Below are 24,038 nucleotides of genomic sequence, written 5' to 3'. Positions count from 1 at the left end.
AAAGGAGGAGGAGGATGCTTACCTGCCAGTCATTATGGAAGAAGATGTCATCATGCATGACCCTCCCTCTTTATCCTCAGTTCATACTTGGAAACCGCACTTCTGTTCGCACCATGCAAAGAAGCTGCCACTGCGTTTTTCTTCCTCAAATATATTAACAAGGATTACATAGGAATGGAGAGAATTATTGGCTTGAAAAAGAGAGACTAAAATAGAAAAATAAATTATCTCTTAGAAGAAACAGATAATTTAAGGGATGTAAGAGATTAAAAGAAATAAGCAAAAACTTTAGGTCTGGCCTTGAAGAGGATTTAGGAAGATCTTGAATTCATTAAATAAAAACTGAATAGGATATGTAGAAGAAGCAAAGAATGTGAAAATCCTTTTAGGCTGTAAAAACATAACTCATAAAACTAAAAACAAATGATAAAGATGACTGGGAAATAGCTAAGGAAATAGCCCAGGAGGTAGAGAAACAGAGACAGAAAATAGAAGAATAATACAAGAAGAACCAAGACAACCTTGGGAGATATAATGTTTGGTTGGGGTCTCAGAAAAGGAGTAGAGGAGGTAAATTATCAAAGTCATAAGGTAGAATTTCTCAGGGTTCATGCCTTAGTCAGAAACACCTTGCGCTAGGAATTGAAAATGTTCCTGTTCCACATCATGAAAATTCAAAGCCCCAGGATAAAAAGACCCCAGTGTCTCCAGAGAGAAATAAAAGACTTTACTCAACTAAGCAGTCACAGTTTTGGACAGCAGAGAACACGAGGTGCTGCCCGAGGAGCTAAGGGAGTAATTCTCAACCCCCAGATCGACACCCAGCCTGCTTCCCATTGTGAAGGAAAAAATCAAACATGCTCTGGCATGTAGCTTTTCAGAAAAGCTATCCGCTCCGCACACTGTCCTAGAAAAGATACCACATTTGTAAAATGTTTTCTAGCTAAAGAAAAGCATGAGATGGGAGGAAACAACATCCAGAAATAAAGCATACTAACTAAAAGCAGCGAAGAGAAGTCCAGGAAAAGGCCCCAGGCAGGAGGTTAGGAAGCCAGAGAAGGGAGGCTCAACCCAAGTCCCAGAGGACAAGTAAAATGGAAATGTCAGTATCTAAAGACAGACGACCTGAAACAGCAACCAGCTCTATTGCAGATGGAGACGGGAAGAGTTGTTAGACTTCATAGAGTTCTGTAAATCCAGAAGGCAGCGGTTGAGAGATTTAGCACGTAGACAGATGTGTGGGCATGTAGCTCCATCCCTTCTTAGCTCTGCCATGTTGTGCCATTTAAGTGAAGCCAATGTAATTTAAAGAGCATGACTTTCATGCCAGGCACTCTTCTTAGGGATGGGGACTCACCTGTGAGCAGCAGAGGCCAGAGCCCTGATGTTCTATCAAGGGTCAGATAAGACCAATCATGGATGGAGACTAGGGAACACAGAGATCAGAGACAAAAGCAAACCTCTGAAGGAAGGAGAGAGGAAGTACATTGATATTGAGAAGAGCATCTGAGGCAAAGAAAACATTGAACCCATGGGGTCTGGGGGAAAACAGTGCACTGCCCATTAGGATGTAAGATGGTATTTCTCAAATTGTTGGCTTGCTTTGCAGTGTAAGAAAAAGAAAAGAATGACAATTGCCAGCTTTAAAACATTCTATGAGGTCTCGCTGTCTCTTGTTTAGCATGTCCACAAGTGAAACAGGCTTCCTAATCATGTTTGGTTTCCAAGGACATCATAATGTCTGACTCTTCTGGGCATTCAAATATACACAGGTTGGAACCCAGGACTTAAGACTCGTCTTAGTGGAAAGACAGAACAAATCTGTCTAACACAACTTGATATGAGAAGGGATCTGATTGGAGGAAACCTAAGAGAGAGGCATATAGGGGTCAGGGAAGGATTGTTAAAAGAGGCAACTTTCAAGGTGCATTGTATCCCATAAGCACAAGAGAGGAGTTAGCGTAGCTCCACTCTCGTGGGGATACCTCAACAGATGATTCGCGAGTCTCGGATACAATGCTTTGACTCTGTTTGTTCTCTTCCTGTTGCCATCACAACATACTTGACTCTGACTACAAAGAAGGGTAATTTAGGTCAAGGTTTTAAAGGTTGACAGACTATGAAGGATTACATCATCGATTTGGCCTCTGTTGAGAGCCCCTTACATCATGTTGCTATGTGACAGGTGACTTCAGAAGGACAGCATATGGGAGAAGTCACATGGTAAGAGAGGCAGCAAGAGATTCAGGAGCCATGGTTTTTTTGTTTGTTTGTTTGTTTGTTTGTTTTGTTTTAACAACCCATTGACTCAGCATATAACCCGAGTTCCACAAGAACTGCCTCAATCATGTTCACAGGCAACATTGTCAGTGACTGACTTGTCTTATAACTAAACTAGGTCCCCTCCTCTTATGTACTGATGGTTTCAACTATCAGTACATACTACTCCTAAGACCGAGCTTCCAACACATCACCCTTAGAGACAAACTATACCCAAACCACAACAGAACCACACATCACATTTTGTTTTTAAAGCAAAGGCCAATTTTTATTTCTGAAAGAATACTTCCTCTAGAAATCCAAATAGGATTCTTTGCATTACCCTAAGGGTCCCCAAGAGAATGCAGATGAATACTGACAACAACAGAGACTGGAGGCAAAGTGAGGGTATGTGAGGAAATTAAAGAGGAATCAATTAAAAAAGGATTGCTTCTGGGAACAAAAAAATGCACCAAATGCCAGGAAATTTCCTTGTTCTTTGAGAAATAGGCCATCCGGTGAATGAGCCCTGTGGTTTACTGGTACTGTAAGTGTTTTTTCAGGGTGCAGAGAGATGGATAGGACACCAACCATCTGCTGGGAAATGCTTGTCTGTACAATCTACAATGGCAAAAAGAAACCACGGAATGGGAACAGAGAGACTCAGAAACAGGAATCTGCACTTAGCTGGGATGCCGGGACTGGGCTTGGATGCCGTCTCCCCCACAGCCAACTGGGGAAAACTTAGTTGACACTGGAGATGTTGCTGAGTTTATCCTTAACTTCAGAACCTTTTACTTTTGACACCTAAGTTAATGGGACATTAAGGAGAAAACAGAATCAGCATACATATTCCCTGAAGATTAACTCAAGTGGAAATATCTAAAATCTCTGTAGGCTCATGCCAATGTATGGGTCATTATAAACATTCACTATGATAAGTACTGACTTTGACACCAAAAGAAAAAAAAGCAACAAATGTACAGAGTGTTCATTTGGGCTCCTAAAAAGCAACTAATGGAATCTCTGTACATGTAGAACATCATATCATATGCCTCTTCCAAAAGACAAATCTGCAAATGTGTTGGCTGCCTATGGTAAACACACTAGTGAGTGAAATTGTTTTAGTTGATAGATAACCAAAAACCATGTTAATAGTGACCAAAATGTGAATACAAAGAAATACCAGATTGTGTTAGTCGAGTTAATGTTACTATAATTAAAATATCTAAAATTTTAAAAAGAAAGAAAGAAAAGAAGAAGGCCTCAAGAGTGAAAGATTTATTTAGCTTCCAGTGTTGGAGTTTTCAGGAAGAGCTCAACTGAGTGGCTCACCTCACACCAGACATGAAACAGAGTGATGAAGTTACAGGATGGAGCCAGGGCAAGATGTCACCCCTAAGGAAGCACCCCAGTGACATCCTTCACAAGTCTGTCTCACCTTCCACAATTCCTCCTCCCAAGCTTCTTCTGAAATCTTGAATTTATCAGTGAAGTAAACTATCCATTAGGCCAAAGTCTCCATGATCTAATATCTCTGGAAATACCCCCTAGAAATAACCAGAGGTATTTCACTGATCTCCTGGGTGTTTCTTAATCCAATCAAGATGGTAACGAAAATTAACCACCATACAGGTTCTCCCTAACGTGTGCAAAATGATAGAAATCAATCAAGATCCACATTAGAGGTGACTATGGAATATTCTCAGAAGAATAAAGGTAACTCTGTGGGACATTCTCCCACAGAGAGAGAATGTCTTTTCCTTACCCCTGATCTTCTTGGCTCTCTAGGAAGTGTGTCTGTCTCTCTTGGGTCTCTATCTATGGATATCTGTAAAGCAAGCCACAGATTACTGTAGGTTCATCAACAGAGCAGCTACAAGTGTAACCCTGGGAAATAAGATTCTAAAACCAGACAGGATCTGTTCCATAATTTTTCTTGACCTTCGGCAGTATAGTGTGGACCTTCCAGGAACCCATAGCAAAGGGAATCTAAAGAAAACCTTCAGTAATTTGACTAAGGAGCAAGTTTGAACAAGGCATTTCCGTTTCTGCTGCCTGTGTAAATATCTTCAAAGAGACTTTCCAGCTTTGTTTTCTGCCTGCTAATCCTCATGGATGGTCTCTGAGGCCAAGGAAGTAGGTTACCACAGAGGTAGACTCAATGCTGAGCTTTAAACAGCAGTTTCTCAGTCCAGCCTTAGTTGTCTGTGTATGGACTGGCAACATGGTGTAAGGAGGTGAACCACCTACACCAAAAGAAAGAAGCATACATTTCAACAGTTATTGTAAAAAATTAAAGTCATTGTTCTTTCTCCTTATGATGAAACACACACACACACACACACATGCACTATGCACATGCTATGCATATACACTCATTCATTCAAGTTTTATGCTCAACTGGTTAGGTATAGAAAATCTCATAGCCTTCTCTGGTTATTCCATGTTGATGTATTTATCTATTTGAGTTGCTTTAAAAATAACCACAAATGTCATCATTTTTATACAACATAAATTTACATGTCACAATTCTGAAGGCTAAGGGATCTAGGACTAGAGGGGCAGTAGATTCAGTGTGGAGTGAAGCCCGCTTTCTGGTCCACTGGTGGGTCCCTGAGAGAACATTCTAGGGCATATTTTATAAGAGCCCAAAATCTCAGGAATGAGGACTCTGTCTCATCCGTGTTTAACATCTTGATTTTAGAGTCAACTTCGGAATTTGTGGAAGATACAAGCATAATGCCACGCTCTCCGATGAGCTTGTTGCTGTCGTGTGCTGACAAATAGCCCCAACTCTGGTTGACAATGCACTGTCACATTTACTCCCTTGTGGAACTTTCTATCCTAGAGACGTGTCACTTGTACCATGGGATCCTCTTCTCAGATGGCTGACAGCTCGTCAGTGTCTTTTCTGAATAGAGACATCTGAGAAATGGGATGGGAGCATTGCAGCTATTCACTGGTGCTTTTCATGGAGGTTATGGTGAAGCTGATGTTTTCCAAAGGCAACTGGCACCAGTGGGTCGTGATAGGTACTCAGTTCAGAAATTAATTAGACTTTAAAACATATGTAATCAAAAGAACATTCTAGAACTTTTAGGGAAGAATCAAAAACAAAGTCCAAAGCCTCTTGGAAACTGCACATTTCATAGTATACATCCTGTCATCTCAAACCCTTTTTGTGTACCAAATTTGATATAGGTGAAATTATCAAAATTAGTAAAACATCAATGCATGAAGAGATTATGAAATGTATACGTAGTGAATAAATAATCTACTAGGTCTATCCCTGGCACTTTGTCTTTGTAAATGATGTTGTAAGTTAATGTGTTTTTTTCTTATCCAAACCACGAAGCCCTCTCTCTCCTAGTTAAACCACTACAGAAAGACAGTAGAGAAAACGCATTGCACTTGCGTGTTTTTGAAGCTCAGTGTCTAATTCTTAAAAGGAGTTTGCTCAGCCCATGTATGATATAATAAAAACAATCTAACAAAGGGCTTTTGTTTAAGATAGAAATGTAAACCATCTCCAGTCACGTATACGTATCTTAAGAATTGCATCCCACAGTGGTTTTGCACACCTTTAATTCCAGCACTTGGGAGGCTGAGGCAGGTGGAGTTCTGTGAGTTCATTCCAGTCTGGTTTCCTTGTGAGTTTCAGGCCAGCCAGGGGCTACACAATGAAACCTTGTCTCAAAATCTCAAAAAGCAAACAAGCAAAACTGTAATTCATGAAAACATCTGCCTGCTGATTTCCCCTTTCAATGAGCCGAACTCTTCTTCTTTCCTCTCGGAGAATTTCCTTTGTGGCCTGGGGCAGACAACCTTGTTCCCCTGGTACTTTGAAGAACTAATGAAACTTGCCTTGAGGTCTCAGGCCGCCTGTGTTGCTTAGCTATGAAGATGTGCTCAGCCACCTTGCCCTAAGTACTCCCCATGGACACACCCAGAATTATCTATAATAATTTGACCAGGACTTAACTGTGCAGATGCTAGGAATGCTAAGACTTAAGAATGCATTGATGAGGTATCCCAAAGCAGCAATTGAAAAATGAAAGAATACTCACTGAGTTTCATTCCTCTTGTTAATAGAGACAAGTTTGTGTGTGCTTATCAGACTGACCACTAAAACTCTGGGAAGTGACTAATTAATACATTGTCAAATCATAGATTGTTTTCATCAGCAGTTAATTAGGACAATAAGGAGGAACCAGTGAGCCAAACTTGTGATCTATTCCATCCAGGGAAGAAATATATTTTGAATCAAATTATAATAACTATAAAACTCCTCCCAGGTAAAAATTAAATTTCGTATGCTAAGCTTCTTTGCTTGTAGATGTCCAGACATTGTAATTATAAGTATGAATATGTTGCTCTGTATAAGAGTATAACAATTCAGTTCTCCCTGTACTTGCCAGGAAAGGGTTGGGGTGCTGGGGTGGAGTCTTTTTGAAGCCCCTTTTGTCAGGTTGAGTCTGAAGCTGATTGGAAAGATGCCAGCGAGTCCACAGGACATTCATGAGCCAACTCTGACCCCCCTGACTCTGTAGCCTATTGCAGAGAGGCCTCAGAAGTTTATTGCCACTGATAATCACACTTGATGCTGCTCAAAGTCTTTTATCAAAAAAAAAAAAATCCCAAACAAACAAACAAAACTGAAGAAGGGCAGGAGGAGGCAAGAGTGTCCTGATGTCTATACTTGGTCACTGGCTGTCAGGTCTCAGGGTTTCTTAGCAAGAAGGTAATTGTAGCACAGAGTGCATCGTGCTAGGGGCCAAAGCCCATAACCTTTTCGTTGTTGTTGTTCACAAGGGCACTGCTAGCTTTCCCCAGCAGCCCATGTGCAGTCCAGGGGCCACTGTCCACGTCTGTTCCAGAATGGATATTCCTAGGGCCGTTCATTCCCCAATTTAAGGGAACTGCTGAAGATTAAGCCTTGAACGTGCACGGAATACCCTATGTCTTGCCTCAAATCTACTGTGACCATTAAAACCACCAGGTCACTTTTCAGAGGCACCTAGAAAACACCAGCTGTTCTCTTCTCTGGGCTTTCTTCTGAGGTTCTGGTCTGGAAAGGGTCTCCTGCATAAATCTCCTCTTCTAAGTCTCAGAGGTGCACAGATTTTCCCGGGGTGGAGCTGTGCTACTTGTACTCACAAACGAAGCGGAAGATGAAGGGACCTTTGTTCTGCAGGGTGTGTGCACCGTGGCAGTGCAGGGAGCCTACATGCGTGTGCCACGTCAAAATCAGGACCGCCTCAGCAGAAACATCCCAGCCCATCCAGATTTTAAAAGCCCTCTGATTGATAAAAACAATGCCCCTTTCTGGAAACGACTCTTCCTCCAGATAACCATAACCCTATCCCTCCAGGCTGTCCCGAGGAAGAGTCCGTCTAGGAGAGATACAAAGAAATCATTTGTGGCCCCCTGGTGTAGACCTGGCCTTGGGCACCACACAGCAGCTACAGGATAAGTCACCGTAGTGACCAGAGCATGAGCATGCTGAGCCAGACTGTTGGGCACCTGCCAAAGTCCCTCTGCACGGCCAGCGTTCTGCTACACTCTGCCCTGTGTTTTCGTTGAGGCCACTTGTGTTCGCTCAAAAAGGCAGGGGAGATTATGGCATCGATATGTCTGCCCCTAGCATTCAAGACAGGTACCTAAATTGAAGTCCTCTAGCAATCAGATAGGTGCTCACAGCTAGACCAATGGCCTCTGCCTTCTCAACCACAGGAGAAGCAGTAGCCTGTTAAGTTGTGCAACCTCAGATCCTCAGAAAAGCTGAGAAAGTGAAAAAGAATATGAATTCCAATCAGGACATTCTTATGCATGGTATTCGGAGAACCAACTACCCGACTCCTCTCTGCCCTTGGAGGAGAAAAACTGGCTTCAGGGACAGGTGCCCAAGCACCCTTGTGTACCTGGCGTGTCTCCCTCATGTCTTAGACAGTCCACACATCTCACAGTGGAAAGTAAAAACGCGGTCATCAAACAGCGCCCCTCAAGAACACAGTGCTACCAGAGGCCACATTGCTTGTACACCGACCCTGTCATTTCTGCTTTGCAAAAGCCTGCCTTCCACTGAAGGAAGAGGACAAAAGACGTCTGTTCTCTGAAAAGCTAAGGGAGGAATGCTTCGGCTTAGACAGGAAGTTCAAGACCAAGAAACAGTGCCTTTACAGGAGACGAGATCACACAGGTACCGCCACTGTAGCCTGGGGACCAGTGATTTTGGCCACTGGGTTTTTAGTTTTACTGGAAAGTGCTTGAGTCACAATTGGTGATGATATTCATTTGGGAAAAGGGGAGATACAGGAATCATAGAGCATCAAATTAGATATCTCATCAAAAAAGTGATGGGAAAGAAATCTGGGCTTTGTACACAGCCACTTGGTTCATGGCCACAGGCTCTGTGTGTATCCAAGGCCTCCATGATAGCAGCAACACTATATGATATATAGAATATGAAAATCTAGTATGTATGAGTCAGAGGCAATAGGAAGGATACTCTTTCTTTCCAAAAACCAAATCATCACGGATCAGCTTTGTATCATTACATTGAAAGTATTAGGTTACAATGCAGTTTTATTGTTGAATACATATGAATTAGTAATTTCCCTCACAAATATTGATCTGAAATATGACTCTGAGTCTCCATGAAAAATGTATCGATATAACTTTGCATTTATAGCCATGCGATACATTATCAAGTGAATTCAATGAATTGGTGTTCATTTGCAAATAAAATTTGGTTCATGAATTTAGCTCAGAAGACAGGGAGATTATTCTGGAATTCTTTTTTAATACTAAGATTAACTTTTGAATTAGCATAGGAGTAGGAAGGAAATTTGGGAATTTCAGTTAGAATCACAAACCAAATCCAAGATGAGAACTGAGCTGAGAAAGAAGAACGTTGGTGGGCTCACTTTTTATTTGCGTTTCTGGTTGCTTTGTCTTGTTGAGACGGCTTTTATTCAGGAGCCCAGACCGACCAGAAACTCACAGCACTCCTCCTGCCTCAAGCTCTTTAGTGGTAGGGTTTCCGGTGTGAGCCCCTGCACACTTCAGGTGGGTTCACTTAACTCAGAGCACCAGATCAGTTTCAATTCAGTGGTTTTTTTCCTCAGTTCCACAGTAATCTTTGCGTCTTTATCTACTTAGCTGGTGAACACTTGTGAGATTATGAGAGTGACCAAAACTATTGGAGTTTATATCTTTAACTCTTCCTGTCCATATGTCACATTTTCCTCTGAGTTTCACCAAACAGCATGATATTTTTTTCTCAAGAAATAAAAAGCACCCTAATTGATGTTTCATAAAACTACCAGGAGAATTTGCATCATTTAGAATGTTTTAAAATCAAATCTCCACATTTGTGAAACTTGCATAGTGTGTGCTAGAAAAGGTACTTACTATTTTGTTTTTTTAAACCAACCTGTACCTATGCACAAGATGGCTTCATTTCTTTTCTAGAGTCTGAAGTCCAGGGGACAAAGGACATCTGCCACTGTGACTCTACCGAGTGCAGAGCTCTCTTGCACACGGTCTCTTGCTTCATACCTCTGGAGTCCCAAGCTGGACAGTCTACGTTTCTCTGTTTTATACCCTTGAAAAAACTAGGGATGAGGACACTTTGGTGACTTGCCCTGAGTCACTGGAGTGGCTAGAGACTGTTCTGGGGTAGAGTTCATGTCTGGTTTCAGCTCTGCTCTCCCAAACTGACACAGTAGAAGCAATAACATGTCTTTCAAAGTACTGTTTCTGTTTGCATTGAAGTTTTAAACATTATGGCCAATGCCCCAAAGTCACCTTTCCTGGGCATCATTAACCACAGTGTCAGCCTTCCCCGTAATGATACCACATATACGATGGGGACTACATGAAACATGGGATGGATGAAGCCTTGGGCCCTCCAGTTCTCCAGCTTACCCAGCTCTCATGGCCCCTAGCATTCCTAGCACAGGACTGAACTTTTTCCTACCCTCCTCCAACACCACAGTCAAGTGGTCTGAGCCACCTGTCAGTAACCTTGAAAAGACAGCTTGGGCTCAGAGGGAGTTCTGGTAAGAGTGGCCTTGCCCCAGTACTATGTCAGTGTGTGGCTCTCTCCTGGGGCTTCCTCAACCTCTGGGAGCAATGAACTGCACAGGGGGGTACTTGAAAGACACACTGTAACCATTCTGAATCACTAACTTATAATCCTGTATGTCGTGCTCACATTCCAGACGTGAGCCTTCTCACATACTTCCGGAAACATTGTGCACTAAAATTGCCAGTGACTGAATTCTGTGGCCTCTGGGTTCCATTGAGAAATAGGAAGAACGGGGCCACATGATAGATTTGAATTTTGAATGTTAGAATGATTACATAAGTAAGTTATAAAGTGCTTTATATTGACATTCTTCCTACAAAAATGTTCTTCTGCAGGGGCAGAGAAAACAGTCCAGGCAATTGGTCTGGTGTTCCTTTGGTCCATCGTGTTTGGATTGCATTTTGCTACTTTTTAGCTCTGAGCTCTCAAACTTGAGTCAGGTCAAGTTCCCAGGATTGTTTGCTACCAACATAATTGGTGAGGGCACTGGACCTTGGCATTGGGGACATTTAAGACCAAGTCAAAAAATTTCCCAGCATGTTTCTTCTTATAATAGCAGAGTTCTAGTTCCTGGGAAAGATATGCGTTCGTGAGGGGTGTTTAGCATCTTGGTGGTGCTTAGAACTTGATCTCAAGTAGATCAGCTGACGACAGGAAATTTCTATCAAAAAGAAGTGCATTTTGTTTGAGTCAGAAGATATATAAAGCATCCAGTGAGATTTTGGTGCATATTCCCAGAATTGGTTTTCATGTAAATCTTCCCTTCGTATTATTGGCCATGACAAGGAAGATATTTATATGGATCTAACAATCCTGTTTTCCCCCTGAGCAAAGCAAGTAAAAAATTCTTTTAATGTTTGACCCTTTGGCTTCTCTTCTGGTTCACAGCCCTTTTTGTTTGTCTAGATAATAGCTGTGTCCACCCACAAGGTCTTTAAACCTGACCACAATGGTTTAAAAAAGTATAAACAGTGCTCTTTTTGAGAACCATTTTCTCCATGCTCTATATACAGCTTAAATGGGAAATTTAATTTACACAACTGTTCTCATGGGAAAACACTTGAACTGTTACTATTGCTAATGATATTCTAATATTTCATAATGTCATTATGATGCTTTTGCTGATCATTTGCATTTTTTATTGTTTGAGAATTCCATATGTGTGTACGATGTATCTGATCCATCTCCTCCCCTCCAATTCCCCCTCTATCTCTTCACCACTGCTCCCTCCCAGTTTTATACATTTCCTTTCGTTTTTTCTTTAAGTCCCCTGGGTTCTTAATGCTTTTGGTGCAGGGGCATGGGGCCTTCTCCTGGAACATGGACAGTCTCTTGGGGCTCACATCTTTAAAGTAAACAGGATCCACCTCTCCCAATTACCATCAATTGCCAACACCCTCTCAGTTAGAGACAAGACTTTTGGAACACCTCCCCATTCCATGTTTGGATTTTTGTCTGGCTTGACCTTGCGTAGGCATTGTCCATGCTGCCACAGCTGTTGTGTGTTCCTAAGTGCAGCTGACGTATTGATTCTAGAGATTACTGCTCCACTGTACCTATCTACTACCTACAGCTCCTACAGCCTTCCTGCCCACACTTCATGACCCCTGAGCCTTAGGAGAAAAGGGTATGGTGTAGACATCTCCTTTAGAGCCGAGCACACTGTAGTTTCTTCCCGTCTTCACGCTGACCAGTTGTGGGTCTCTGTGTTCGTTATGACAACATTTGTGACAATATCATCACACTGAAAGTCTGATATCCATATAGATCGGCTTCATGTTATGAAACTGACTCTTCGCCTAGCACTAGATTATTGATTTGTGAATGGTACTAATAAATAAATCTTAAGAAATATTTTCACCCAAGTGCCAAAGTCAGCACCAAAGTTCAGTAGCAATCCTCTTTGTCCATCACTGGGTAGGGGTTTTTTTTTTTTTAAATCGGAGCAAAGAAATGATATTAGAGTCACCAGTCTGAGTCCTAGAATCATGCTTAATTTTAGTCAAACATGTAAGGTCAGGATAAAAGTAAAGTTTCCTTGTTTTTTTAGACTTTGGAGATCTTAGCCACATAATCTCAGCCTGCAGGAAGAGCTGAGAGCAGAAACTGAAAGCACACTACTGAAATATTCTTGGCAAGCCCAACCTTGAGCTCCAGTGGGGCGCTGGCATTTGGAAAATCAGATGCAACGAACCTAATTATGCAAAACAGTTATTTCCAATCTATCATTCATCACAACTCTGTCTAAATCTGAAATTAGTTAATTATCAACAAAGAGAAAGACCTTACCTGCCCTGATCCTCCTCTTCCTGCAAATATCTAGTGATTTTATTTTTATTTATTTGAAATAAAAATATAATGACGTCATCTCCCTTCCTCCCTCCAATCCCTCCAGCGCAGCTCCCTTGCCCCCTCTGAAAGAGCTCCAAACCCCGGCTATGGGAAGGTAATCTGCAGTTAAATCCCACGATGGCTGGTGGGTGTCAGTTTGGGGGCTGAGGGTAAACAGTCATTCCTGAAACAGACAGAAGTCCCCTGTGTTTTTAATGTGCATTCTCTGCTCAGCATACATACATAGCACTCCTCCTTGTCGCCCCAGGTCCGTGTCATGACACCCTTGCCCTAACCTTTCTCCTCTGGACATTAGTTTTCACTGGTTTCTCATTTCCTATCAGTGGCAGGAATGTCTAAGTCTTTCCTGGTGTGGCAGGCTTCGTTTTAGAAGCGTCTTTCTCTGCGGCAGGGCTCCACAGTGACAACTTACCCAGGCTACGCAGGGAGTGTTGTGAGTGAAGATTCACAACACTGGAGCGTCAAAACACTTATACCCATCAAGTGTGAATAAGCCAGTTAGTGGTAAGCTTTGAGACTTTGTCCAGAGGGAGACAGACTCAGTGCAAATGCTTCTGTTGGGTTAGGCAGAGGGAAAAGAAAAAGGGCGCAGAGATCTTGTCCTTAAACACCTGCTTCTCAAAGAGCTAGGGGCCACTGTCTGTCCACTCTGACTCATTCGTTGTCCAGGACAAAGCCTGAGGATGCTAGTAATTTCTACTTCAGTCTTCAGGGGTGAACATCATGATGTCTTCGCTGATGGAGCCTACTGATGTTTTCACCATTTCGAATATTCTCTCTTGTACTAAATCAAAACGATGCATGGACTCTTTAGATTGTCTGTCCGTCTGGCTCCTTGGGTGAGGAGGCAGGCTTCACACATCAGGCTGTGGGAAAAAAGTTTCAGTGGTCCTGTTGGGTGTGGAATTATTTGAGAAACCCCAATATTCGTCCAGTGGCATCAGCTTTGGGAGCAGAACAAGGCAGCTGGATAGGGTGATGAGCTGATTAGTCTGGCCTCTAGCTGTCATTTGGTGTTATTCATTGGTTCTTTGTAGATTTTAATCATTACACTATTCCATTCAGATGTTCTTGGATAAAATACTGTTTGGATGTTGGCTGGGTCTTAATGTGCCATCTTCATTTCTTTTAGCTGGGTCCCGAGTCTCATACAGCAGCCAGCATGGGCACCTGGGCCCTGAACTGCGGGCCCTGCAGTCCCCAGAGCACCACATAGACCCCATCTATGAAGACCGTGTCTATCAGAAGCCCCCTATGAGGAGTCTCAGCCAGAGCCAGGGGGACCCTCTGCCGCCAACACACACTGGCACCTTCCGCACGAGCACAGGTATGTATTAGGGTACATTCAAGCCTTCCCACTGGGCATGGGGGATATGGACCTCCTTGGAAGCTAAATAATTGTTCCCAAATGAAAGCAGTGTGTGTGTGTGTGTGTGTGTGTGTGTGTGTGTGTGTGTGTGTGTGTAACCCCAGTCAAGCCTTATAACCTGCTTCTGTCATCAGTATCTTTGATGATTGAAAGAGAGTGGAACTCCAGCTTAGCTACCTGGTAATTCTATGGATGGTAGAATCACTAAGGGAATTGTCATTACATCATCAAGTAGAAAAACTCAAAACAAAACAAAAGATCAAACAAAAACCCATGGTTGATTTTTTCTGTGCCCTAGGTAGACGATTTAGTGAAGTATAAGTTCTCCACAAAAGGAATCACAACCATGTCATGAAATATAGATGCATTATTTTTATAAGACAGTTTTAATGATGCAGTCTACCTTTTAGCAAGCTTGGAGATCAAAATATGTGTTTAAAAAAAGTGGCATGTTTTGAAAGGTAGCCTTAGAATATGTTTCATACACACTAATAGTCTAAATCATTCAGAATTGTTATTTAAAGGTTGGGATTTGATAACTCAATAAACACTGTAGTCTCCACCATTAAACTTATATATTTTTAGTTGTACATAGCCATAAGACACATTGAGAAGGACAGGCGTTTCCTATGACCTATAGCCATTCATAAAGTAGTCTAAGGTTATGATTATGTTCCTAATGACAGCGACTTTAATGATAAATATGGAAAATTAGACAATTGTTGAGCAGTGCACTCCTTGTAAATCCTCACCCTCCCAGGTAAGCAGCAGAGATGCCTGTCTGTTAGCTGCAGGTGAAGCTTACCTTTTCCGGGCTATGCATGCTCAGAGCCACGGCTAAGGAGCAGGATGGACCGGTAGCTTGTAGTGACCGCTGAGTACAGTGCGGTGACTTTGTTAAACTGCAGGTGATGCTGGATTACATGTTTTGAAGCCGAGAAAAGCTGCCCTTGTGGCTGATGATGGCTATTTACATTTCAGTGTTCCATGGCACTGGAAGAGGGAAGGCTCAATGTGCTCCTGTGACATCGCCAATGCCATTCAATATTAATAATATATATTTAGACTTAGGGAAGAAAGAACACTGATTTATCCTTGTCAGACCTTTTGCTCACAGCCTGCTATATCTGCTGTTGTCTGGAGTTGGGCCACTTGAATTATTTTTTTGCAAATTATCAATTTAGATAATTTTATTTCCTTGTATACACTTTGTGAAAAAAGAGGTGACAATCATAGTGACATTGAACACCTAATTTGAATAAAAAAAGACAACAAGAGAAGCTTATTGTGCCCCTGCCCTATATATGTCTTTAGGACTGTATTTTGTTAGTAAACTTCTGAAGGATCAGTCAAAAATTAGTTACAACAAAAAACTGCCATGTATGTTTCAAGCCATAGAAAATGTTCTTAAATAAAGGGCAGCTGTTTCTGTCAGCTACTCTTCTGTTACTGTTACAAGATATCTAGGCAAATAGAAAAACCGCACAACTTAGAAGAGAAAAGGATTCATTTCAGCTTGTATTTGCAGAAGGGACAGGCAGGCATGGTGACAAGAAGTTGACTGATACCATTCCACACACAGGAGGTAGAGACCAAGAACAGGAACAGGAAGTAAGGTGAGGCTATAAACTCCCCAAGCCCCATCCACAGTGGCACACTGACTCCATCAAGGCTACACATCTTAAAAGTTCCACAACCTCACAAACACCACCAACTGGGAAACAAGCGTGCAAACCCATGAGCCTAACAATAGTATTTCTCCTTCAGACCTCACACTGTTCCACTCTCTAGGCCTAGGGAGTCTACGCCTGTGCTAGGATAAGGGATTAATATGTGCTAGTGACATGAAATTCAAATTTTAGTGTCCCTGTGTCAGGCTTTGGGTCACACCCTCGCCCTTACCTGTAAGTGTCCCCTACTGCAGCTTTGGGTCTGCAGAGGCAGCAGCCTGAGTCACTGACGGAAATCATACAGCTCCTAGGACTTGGCCTATTGCCAAAAGTTTACAAACCTATTTCCTGGTGCCAGTGGAGAGACATCTTGAGCAAAGGCATGCTGTGCTTTTCTCCTTCTTTTGAGGGCAACCAGCAGTCTCCTCAAAATGCTTCAGAGAGTCTGTTGCAATGGAAACCATGACAGAGACCTGGAAGCTGTGGCAGTCAGAGGTTTGACACCTTATGCCAGCTGACACAGTGGAACTTGACATAGTTTGTGAGCAAACGTGATGAGTCACACAATGCTGTGAGTGTCACACGATGCTGTGAGTGTCACACGGTGCTGTGAGCATCTCACAATGCTGTGAGTGTCACACGGTGCTGTGAGCGTCACACGGTGCTGTGAGCATGTCTAAAATCACATAGAAAAAAGGAACAGGAAGTGAAGCCCAAGTCTCAAGACACAAACTTTCAACCCACCCCTGCCCGGGAGGTCTTGTGCCTGCCTCTGGCCTGCTTTGTGCTTTCACACTTTTCTAACCCGAGGACCCATTGCTTTAGAGACTAAATGTCTAAGATGATTCCTTTAGTGTGTGTGTGTGTGTGTGTGTGTGTGTGTGTAAGTATGTATCCATAATCATTTTATTCACAGCCCCCTATGTTGTACACATCCCTGTGTCTGGAGATCACTAAAACTGAGCTAAGAGATTTCTAGGTAAAAAATAAATACACTTAGGAGAAGGGGGCACATTCTCATGAGACCCTTAGTTTGAGGTACTTGATTCTCCATGCTTAGCTTGGATTGTTGGCTGATGTGACATGACCAAGCAGCCTTACCTTCCTGACTTTCAATGACAGGAAACCAGCTGTAGCTCATTTGTTTCTGTGTCCCCAAACAATACAGACAATCCTGTATCCAAACAGAAAATGGGTCACTCTCTTTCACTGCATCCACTCCTGGAAATAAAGATGAGGGAAAGGCGCATCGATGCTTAGGGAATGAGGAGTTGGAGCTGAGAACCAAGGGTGAGGTCCTAAGAACAAAAGCAGGTAGCACATAAATATTTTGGGGACAGCCTCTAGTGCATTTAATATAGTTACTAATCCTGCAGCTGAGGTAAATTTTGATGCCTTTTCTATATATCATAAAGGAGACATGGAGATGTTGCTTCCACAGTCACATAGGTTGTTTGGAGTCAATCTTTGAAATGTTATGTCTAGGCTATCTTGTCCTAGGTCCTGTTCTTTTTTGATCCCATATTTGTAAATACCATTTAAAGGCCAAACAGGTTCATTTTGTTAGCCATGGAGTTTCGTGGCTTTGGATGTTCTGTTATTACAGGGGTATCTGCTGAGATCTACTGTTGACTGGGTACACTGGCTCATCAGAGTGGCTTGCAGGCTACTGCTTAACTTTGAGCCCCTTTCATCTCATATAGTCTCATAAACATAGAAGAAATTGACTAACAAAGGATGGGAATGCCTGAAAGATGAGTGTCATGGATTTGTTTTCAACTGCCTTGGTCTCCTAAGCATCGTACTAACTCCATGGCAACTGTCTCCCTGTCCTTTCCTAATACACGCTGACCTCATCTCTGGGCCATTTGGTGCCTGATTACAGCTATGCTGAATAATAAGTCACTTTTTAGCAGAGAGATTTTTAGGGAGAAAACTGGACAAAATAAAGAACAAAAACAAAAACTGAAATCATGGCTGCAGATGCAGAAGAAAAAGCGTGTTGAGACTACAAACTTCTCCATCACAAGGAATGACCCAGGAGTTTCTTCTTATGTTCACTCATCACTCATCTTTTTCCTGTTTCTTTCCATCCTCCTTTCTCTCTTTCCTTCCATCTCAGCTTCCAGATGTAAACCGCTCATGTCTGTTGCTTTGATCTGGGGACTAAATCTCAGATGCCAGCTTAGACAGTTCCACCTTTCTACTTTTGTGTAACCAAAAAGTCCCATGAACTCCTGAGCCATGCATGGGCTACCTAACCCTCATGTGAGTGACCTCATGAACATTGTTTAGAAACATTCAGGGTCATGCTGGAGCATCAAGAAGCCCAAGGCCCCCTCTTCATCTCTCCACTATGGTCTTATGGATGGTGAAGCACACAAACAGCCCATTTTCACATAGGAATTATTTGGATTCTATAAAGCAGATGCACAATCCACTGAAGCCATACCAGAGGCCATGTATACCACTACCCCTTCTTGAAGACTCAGCTCCAGACACCGTCTTGCTCAGGCAAACCAGACCACTGCAAGGCAGAGCCTGCTCTCTCTTCTCCTTCCACACAACCTAGCAGAAGGATATAGACTCTAAGGATGACCTGTCAAGTCTCACTACTCCCAGATGTGTTATAAGTAGAGATGTTTGAAGAAAGTATATCTCTTCCCTTGCCCAAAGACAGTAGTGACAAGCAGAAGTCAGCATAGTACTCCAGAAACACAGCGACCTAACAGAGGCCAGGACCACTTTCTGAATCTGCAGCGGCTCCTAGCCAGATAGACTGCCAGAGAGGGTCCCATCACCACACGTGAGAAGTCTTTCTTGCTTTGAGAAACTATAAATGTGGATGGTGAGATGAAAGGGAAAGTGTTAGGTACTGACAAGTAACAAAGTTAGCCTTGTCCTGAAAAGTCCACGATAATTCCACCAAGCATAGCTCTCTCATCTATCACGTCAGTAGACGGAGCAGTGCTGGAAAGAATCGAAGCCAAGGATGGTGTGTCCACTGAGCAGTGAATATGATGTCATTTATAATTTTCACATAAGGGCTCAACAGCACCAGAGGTTTCAACTTAAGAACAATTAAGATTTGGACCCATAATTACAAGTTAGCAGGTTGTACCCTCCATTCTACACATTTTCTATCAATTCAAATGGTTAGAATTTATTTGTATGGCCATTCCAGTTCTTGGCTGTCTTTCAGATTTGCAGACGAGTGAGTAAATCAAGATTAGAGCACAGCCTACATCTGAAGTGGAAGTGTTTACTTTGTACAATGAAAATAATCACATCACCTGTAGTCCCAAGTCTACCAGATTCCAGGCTGTGCTCTTGACTCAGGTTATTAGCTAGCTGGGAAATTTTGTTTAGATAATTAAATTTCTACAGTATTTCTTCTTTAGTTTCTTGTTCAGCAGGTAGATATTTGTATGCATATAGAATATAATATCCCTTTAAATCATAAGAACACTTGATGTAAAGTCATTTAGTACTTAAGATAGTGGAGAATATTAGTTCTGTTCTGCACCCATCTAGTTTTTATGGTAGCTCTGTCTCCATGTTTGAACCTCCTGTAAAGCCAACTAAAGATGAGCTGTCACTAACTTTCTAGAGACGGCAACTAGAATATCTGCTCATGTTTTCTCTGTAGTCTGTCTCCCTGCCTTCTTCCTCTTCTGCTATATTGGGTTTGCTCAGCACCTTTATGTCACCCTAGGCAACAGAAGTGACTCTACCATAGATATGTTAGCACTTTCCCCATTCAACTATGCCATTTTCATCTTCATGGAGAATACTATCCAAAATCTTCATCTAGGCCCATACAGCTTTCACTTGAAGGCAATTTTAGCACAGTTCTTTGCAAGTGAACAGATACTGATGAATATTTAAATAGAGCAGATAACAACTAAAGATAAAATCATACAGACTTATCTAGATCTGACATACATATAATCACCTTGTATTTTAATTTTCTTTGGATTTTCTGCAAACTATATTATCATTCAAAGCACATGGGCTGTATTTTCTGGGCATACCCAATATTTAGTGTCCAACAGGTCAAATGGGATGAAATAAGCAGAGAAAGTTTAATCAACCTGGGATTTGGTCCCCATTTTACCCATCCCGCTCCCCACCTTCTCCCCTGTGAAATGAACTGGCGTTTAGAGATGGGACCATTCACTCAGGTCATTGTTAGCTCTAAATGAGGGTGTATGTGATGGCTCATGACATGGTGTCTGCACAAAAGGAAACTCTGCATGAGGATAGTATTGATTATCTTCTTTCCTCATCTCTAGTCAGGGAGGCATTGACGTGCAGAACTGAAAATGGGCTCAGGGTGTTTAAAAATACAGAAGGACATTCCACACCACTAGTAATTATTTTTTCCAGTAATCCATATTTTAAATACCTGATTAAAAAAATACTTCTTAAGAATTCTTAGAGCTGGATTTGGAGAGATGATTCAGCAGTTAGAAGTATGTGATTTTCTTGCACAGGACTAAGGTTTGGTTTTCAGCACCCACATGGCAACTCAAAGCCATCTGCAACTCATGTTTTGGGGGATTCAACAATTCCTCTGGGTATCAGGTTTACATGTGATACATAGCTATACATGCAAACAAAACATTCAAACATATAACATGCCTAAAATACATAACTAAATGTCTAAATATCTAAAATAGCATTTGTAATTCTCATTGCTGTATAAAAAGAACAAAACTGTTCACTGCTTAAAATAGGATTTTGTCCCCTTTTCTCTTTCAAACCTAATGTTGTATTCATTCATGGTGACCATGTCTGTGGCATTCCTACATCTGATTTTACATTTTGGGGATATTTATCCTCTGTTTCCAGTAAAAGAGTGAAATCCTGAACGTTAGTTATAAGGATTCCATGAGGAGTGTTACCTTGCTGAAAATGCTTCTTTTTAAAAACAATAATGACATAAAGCTATAATACCATGTTGTATTTAGTCTTGAATAGCTATCCATTAACTATAGTCTAGTTCAGACTGTGTTAAGTGTAGAAACTTGGAAGACACATACAGTTCAACTTTGCTGACAGCATGCCAGATTGGGGACCTTTTTATTCCTGAAGTAATGGACTTAAAAGCTCTTAGCCCCACTTTCACTAAGCCATCCTCGTGTTCTAATTAGAGGCAGCATTCCATAATTACCTTCTTATATATTTCTTCTGTATTAAGTTATCTAGTTAATTTGTAAATACATGCTGTGCTTTCATATTTATCCGTATATACAAATATATATAGAAACGCAATGAAAGGAAAAAAATCTCAGAACCCCCAAGACCAAGTTCTGTGCACAGAGTAGGTTTATTTGCTCCAGAGAGACAGAGGGCAGGGAATAGGAGACAAAGACAGGAGGCAGAGGACAAGGGAAATGGGGATCTGGACAAGGGAAAGGAGGCAGCGGTGTTTGGCCCAGAGGGACAAAGGATTGCCTCTGAATGCAGAGGAAACAGACATGGCCCATAGGAAAATGGCAGTATATAAAGTTACAAGGGGAAACCCCATGTTAGAATGATGTGTTTAATTTTAATTGGGTGTGTTAGTTAAGTGAACCCAAGGGGGCTTTAGATTACTGGACTTTAATACTTTTCGTAGCTGGACCTTAGTAGTCAGCTTCAGGAGGAGGAAGTGACCATGCAAAGGAACAGGCATTGATGGCTAGCTTTAGAAATGTAATCTAATGGATTTTTAGCAAGGCAGAGGGGATGGGAGAGAAGGGCAAGGCCTGCCAGAACCATGCTCACCACAGTCGAGCTGATCAGAGTCCCTTCACGTAAGACTAGAGAAATAGCTCAGTGGTTATTAATAAGGACTGCTCTTTTGGAGGTCCTCAGTTCACTTACAATCACTTACAATAATGGCTTGTAAATATTTGTGACTCCAGTTCCATAGGTGTCTGAGGTCCTCTTCTGGTCTCCATGGAAACCAGACACGTACATGGTACACTGAGTCAAAACACCTATACATGTAAAACAAAATGAAAAATATATAAGTATATAAAATCAAGGGTAAAAATACATTTAAAAATTGCTTTTCTTACTCTTTGTTGGATTCCACTATATATTCCTCACAACAGTTTCTTACCGTGTGCCCAGATTCCTGGATTTTACTCTCTTCTTGTTTTTTCCCTTTTCAGTAAACAATGCTTGTAACCATCATTCAGAAAGCAATGCTTGGCTTTATTAACAAGGATGCATTGTTCCTCCCTCAAATACGGCACACAAAGCATCTCTCTGTTTTGCCTTGACAAACTAAGGTTTTATTTGTGTAGCTTTCAGAAAACAAACACAATTTCAACAACGGCAGAGGTGTCTGTCGAGGTGTCAAGTCTACTGCAGAAGAGGCAGCTTGTTAAATCTCCCCAGAGAGGCTAACAGCACAGTTCATTGAGTTCTAAGAGCTCATGGTAGGAGAAGGGGCTGTTTGCAGAGGACGTGAGAGGAGAGGGACAAGTTTGCAGAGCTGATGAAGCGCTAACCCCTCCAAATGTTTGCCAAGAGGACATTGGGTTGGTTGGAGTAACCCGCAAGGTCAATCAGTGGAGCTCTTGGAATGAGATGAGAGAAAGTGTTCCGTGGTGGAAGTTAAGGAGAAGGTGTATGACATGGGAGACTTCTAATAGCAGGATGGTGGTTGTTTATCCGTGGCAGCAAACAGGCTTGGTAGGTATGAGGTGTACCAGGAGCTAACTAGCTGGGCAAATCAGAGGGCAACACTGAGCACTGACTCTGGCAGTAGCTTCCCGACTGCCACCCATCCAATCCCATAAAACAGCAGCTGTGGCGTTGTTGTTTTTCTGAATCAGGGTATTGCTCTGTAGCCCAGATCATCTTCTAAGTGTAGATCAGCATGGGCTTGTACGCACAATCCTCCTGCCTCAGCCTTCTGAGTACTAAGGATAGAGATGCCCATCACTATCCCTAGTCAATTTCAATCTTCCTAATGCTGCTACAGATTTTCATCCATGCGGTATTTTCTGTGTACCAGATAGCCAAAGCAAACTGTGATCTCATGATCCCATGCTGTAGTTTGGGGAAACATTTGCCCTAAATATGAGGAATTCCATTATTGTATTGTTGAGGGTCATGGCTTCTCACATATTTTGTTCTCCAAGGTCACAGGATCTGTTCTTTACATTAAAGAGTTGTTGTTGCCCTCTTTGTATTGGTAGACACTTTATTTTCATGGCTGGGGTATATTAATTTCACAGCATTTATTTGAATTGTGATTTTTCTATCTCAGAATTCTCAAAAAACTATCTTTCTTACTGGGACCTGCACAGAGATTTAAGTATTTATCAGGGTCTGACATGGTAGGCCATCAGGTGAACTGCTTGCTGTCCAGCATGAGGATTGCTCCCCCGAATCCCATAGGGGAGAAACAGCTAGCTGTGGGGTTGTGAATTTTCTTTCTGAGCACTGGGGAGGCTGAGACAGTAGCATACCAGACACTCAGTAACCAGTTCAGCTAGCTGAGTCAGTGAGTCCTGTATCCCGTGAGAGAGAGAGATCCTGTCTGTCAGAAGATGCGAAGTGAGAGCCCTGATCCTGGAGAAAGACACCGAAGGTTCACCTCTGGCCTTCACAGGCCTGAGCCCTGACATGTTCACCTCCCACAGCTGTATCTGCACATGCATGCAGATGTACGTGTAAACTCATGCACGTACAAGCTCCCCTGCTCTCCCTCCGTCCACCCCCTCTCTCTCATGTTAATGGATGATACTTTTGAAGGGTCAACTCATCAAAGTCAAAATCATTGCGATTTGAACATTAATAAATAACTTTTGGAAAGTTGCTCATTCACCTTAAATTCTATAGCCCACCTCCTCATATCTTCACATGGTTATATCAGGGATGAGACAGAATCAAAATACCTTAAAATTAAGATTCTTATTTGCATTCTTTTTGTCTTCTGAAAGTTAAGTAAAAGTCAGATTTTTTTGAATACTTTATATGTCTTTTCTATATATCTATGTAAATTCAAGTTTACAAAAATAATATAAATTAGTTTACACAACAATTTATCATAATTTTTCTAGTGTGATCTTTGGGTGTTTGAGTCCTGTGACTAACCATCTCTTCATCTGCCTTTAGTTGACATTCTAACTCCTTGTTGTTATTTAACATTTCCTCATTCTACTCAGTAACTCACAAATATTTGTCCTGGAAATTCTAAGCCTGGTCTGGAAGCTTATGTTGGTAGCAATCGTGGGCATCTGGAGTCTGACTAATGGAGCTTAAATTCATTTCCTCTTAGAGACCTACC

The 24,038-nt window shown here is 41.9% G+C and overlaps 1 protein-coding gene across 3 annotated transcripts in view; it reads left to right on the top strand.

Moving 5' to 3' along the window:
* Positions 1-24,038, top strand: part of Ctnnd2 (catenin delta 2) — a 727,532-nt gene that overhangs the window by 416,340 nt on the left and 287,154 nt on the right. For all 3 annotated transcript variants that reach the window (XM_057789656.1, XM_057789657.1, XM_057789658.1), the window contains one exon: positions 13,839-14,033. In XM_057789656.1, coding sequence (XP_057645639.1) covers positions 13,839-14,033 — 195 coding nt within the window. The remainder of the gene's footprint in view (positions 1-13,838; positions 14,034-24,038) is intronic.

This window comes from Chionomys nivalis, chromosome 15 (assembly GCF_950005125.1).
Source record: "Chionomys nivalis chromosome 15, mChiNiv1.1, whole genome shotgun sequence".
Taxonomy (NCBI): Eukaryota; Metazoa; Chordata; class Mammalia; order Rodentia; family Cricetidae; genus Chionomys; species Chionomys nivalis.
The sequence above is the reverse complement of the archived record's forward strand: the minus strand, read 5'-3'. Positions and strand labels throughout refer to the sequence as shown.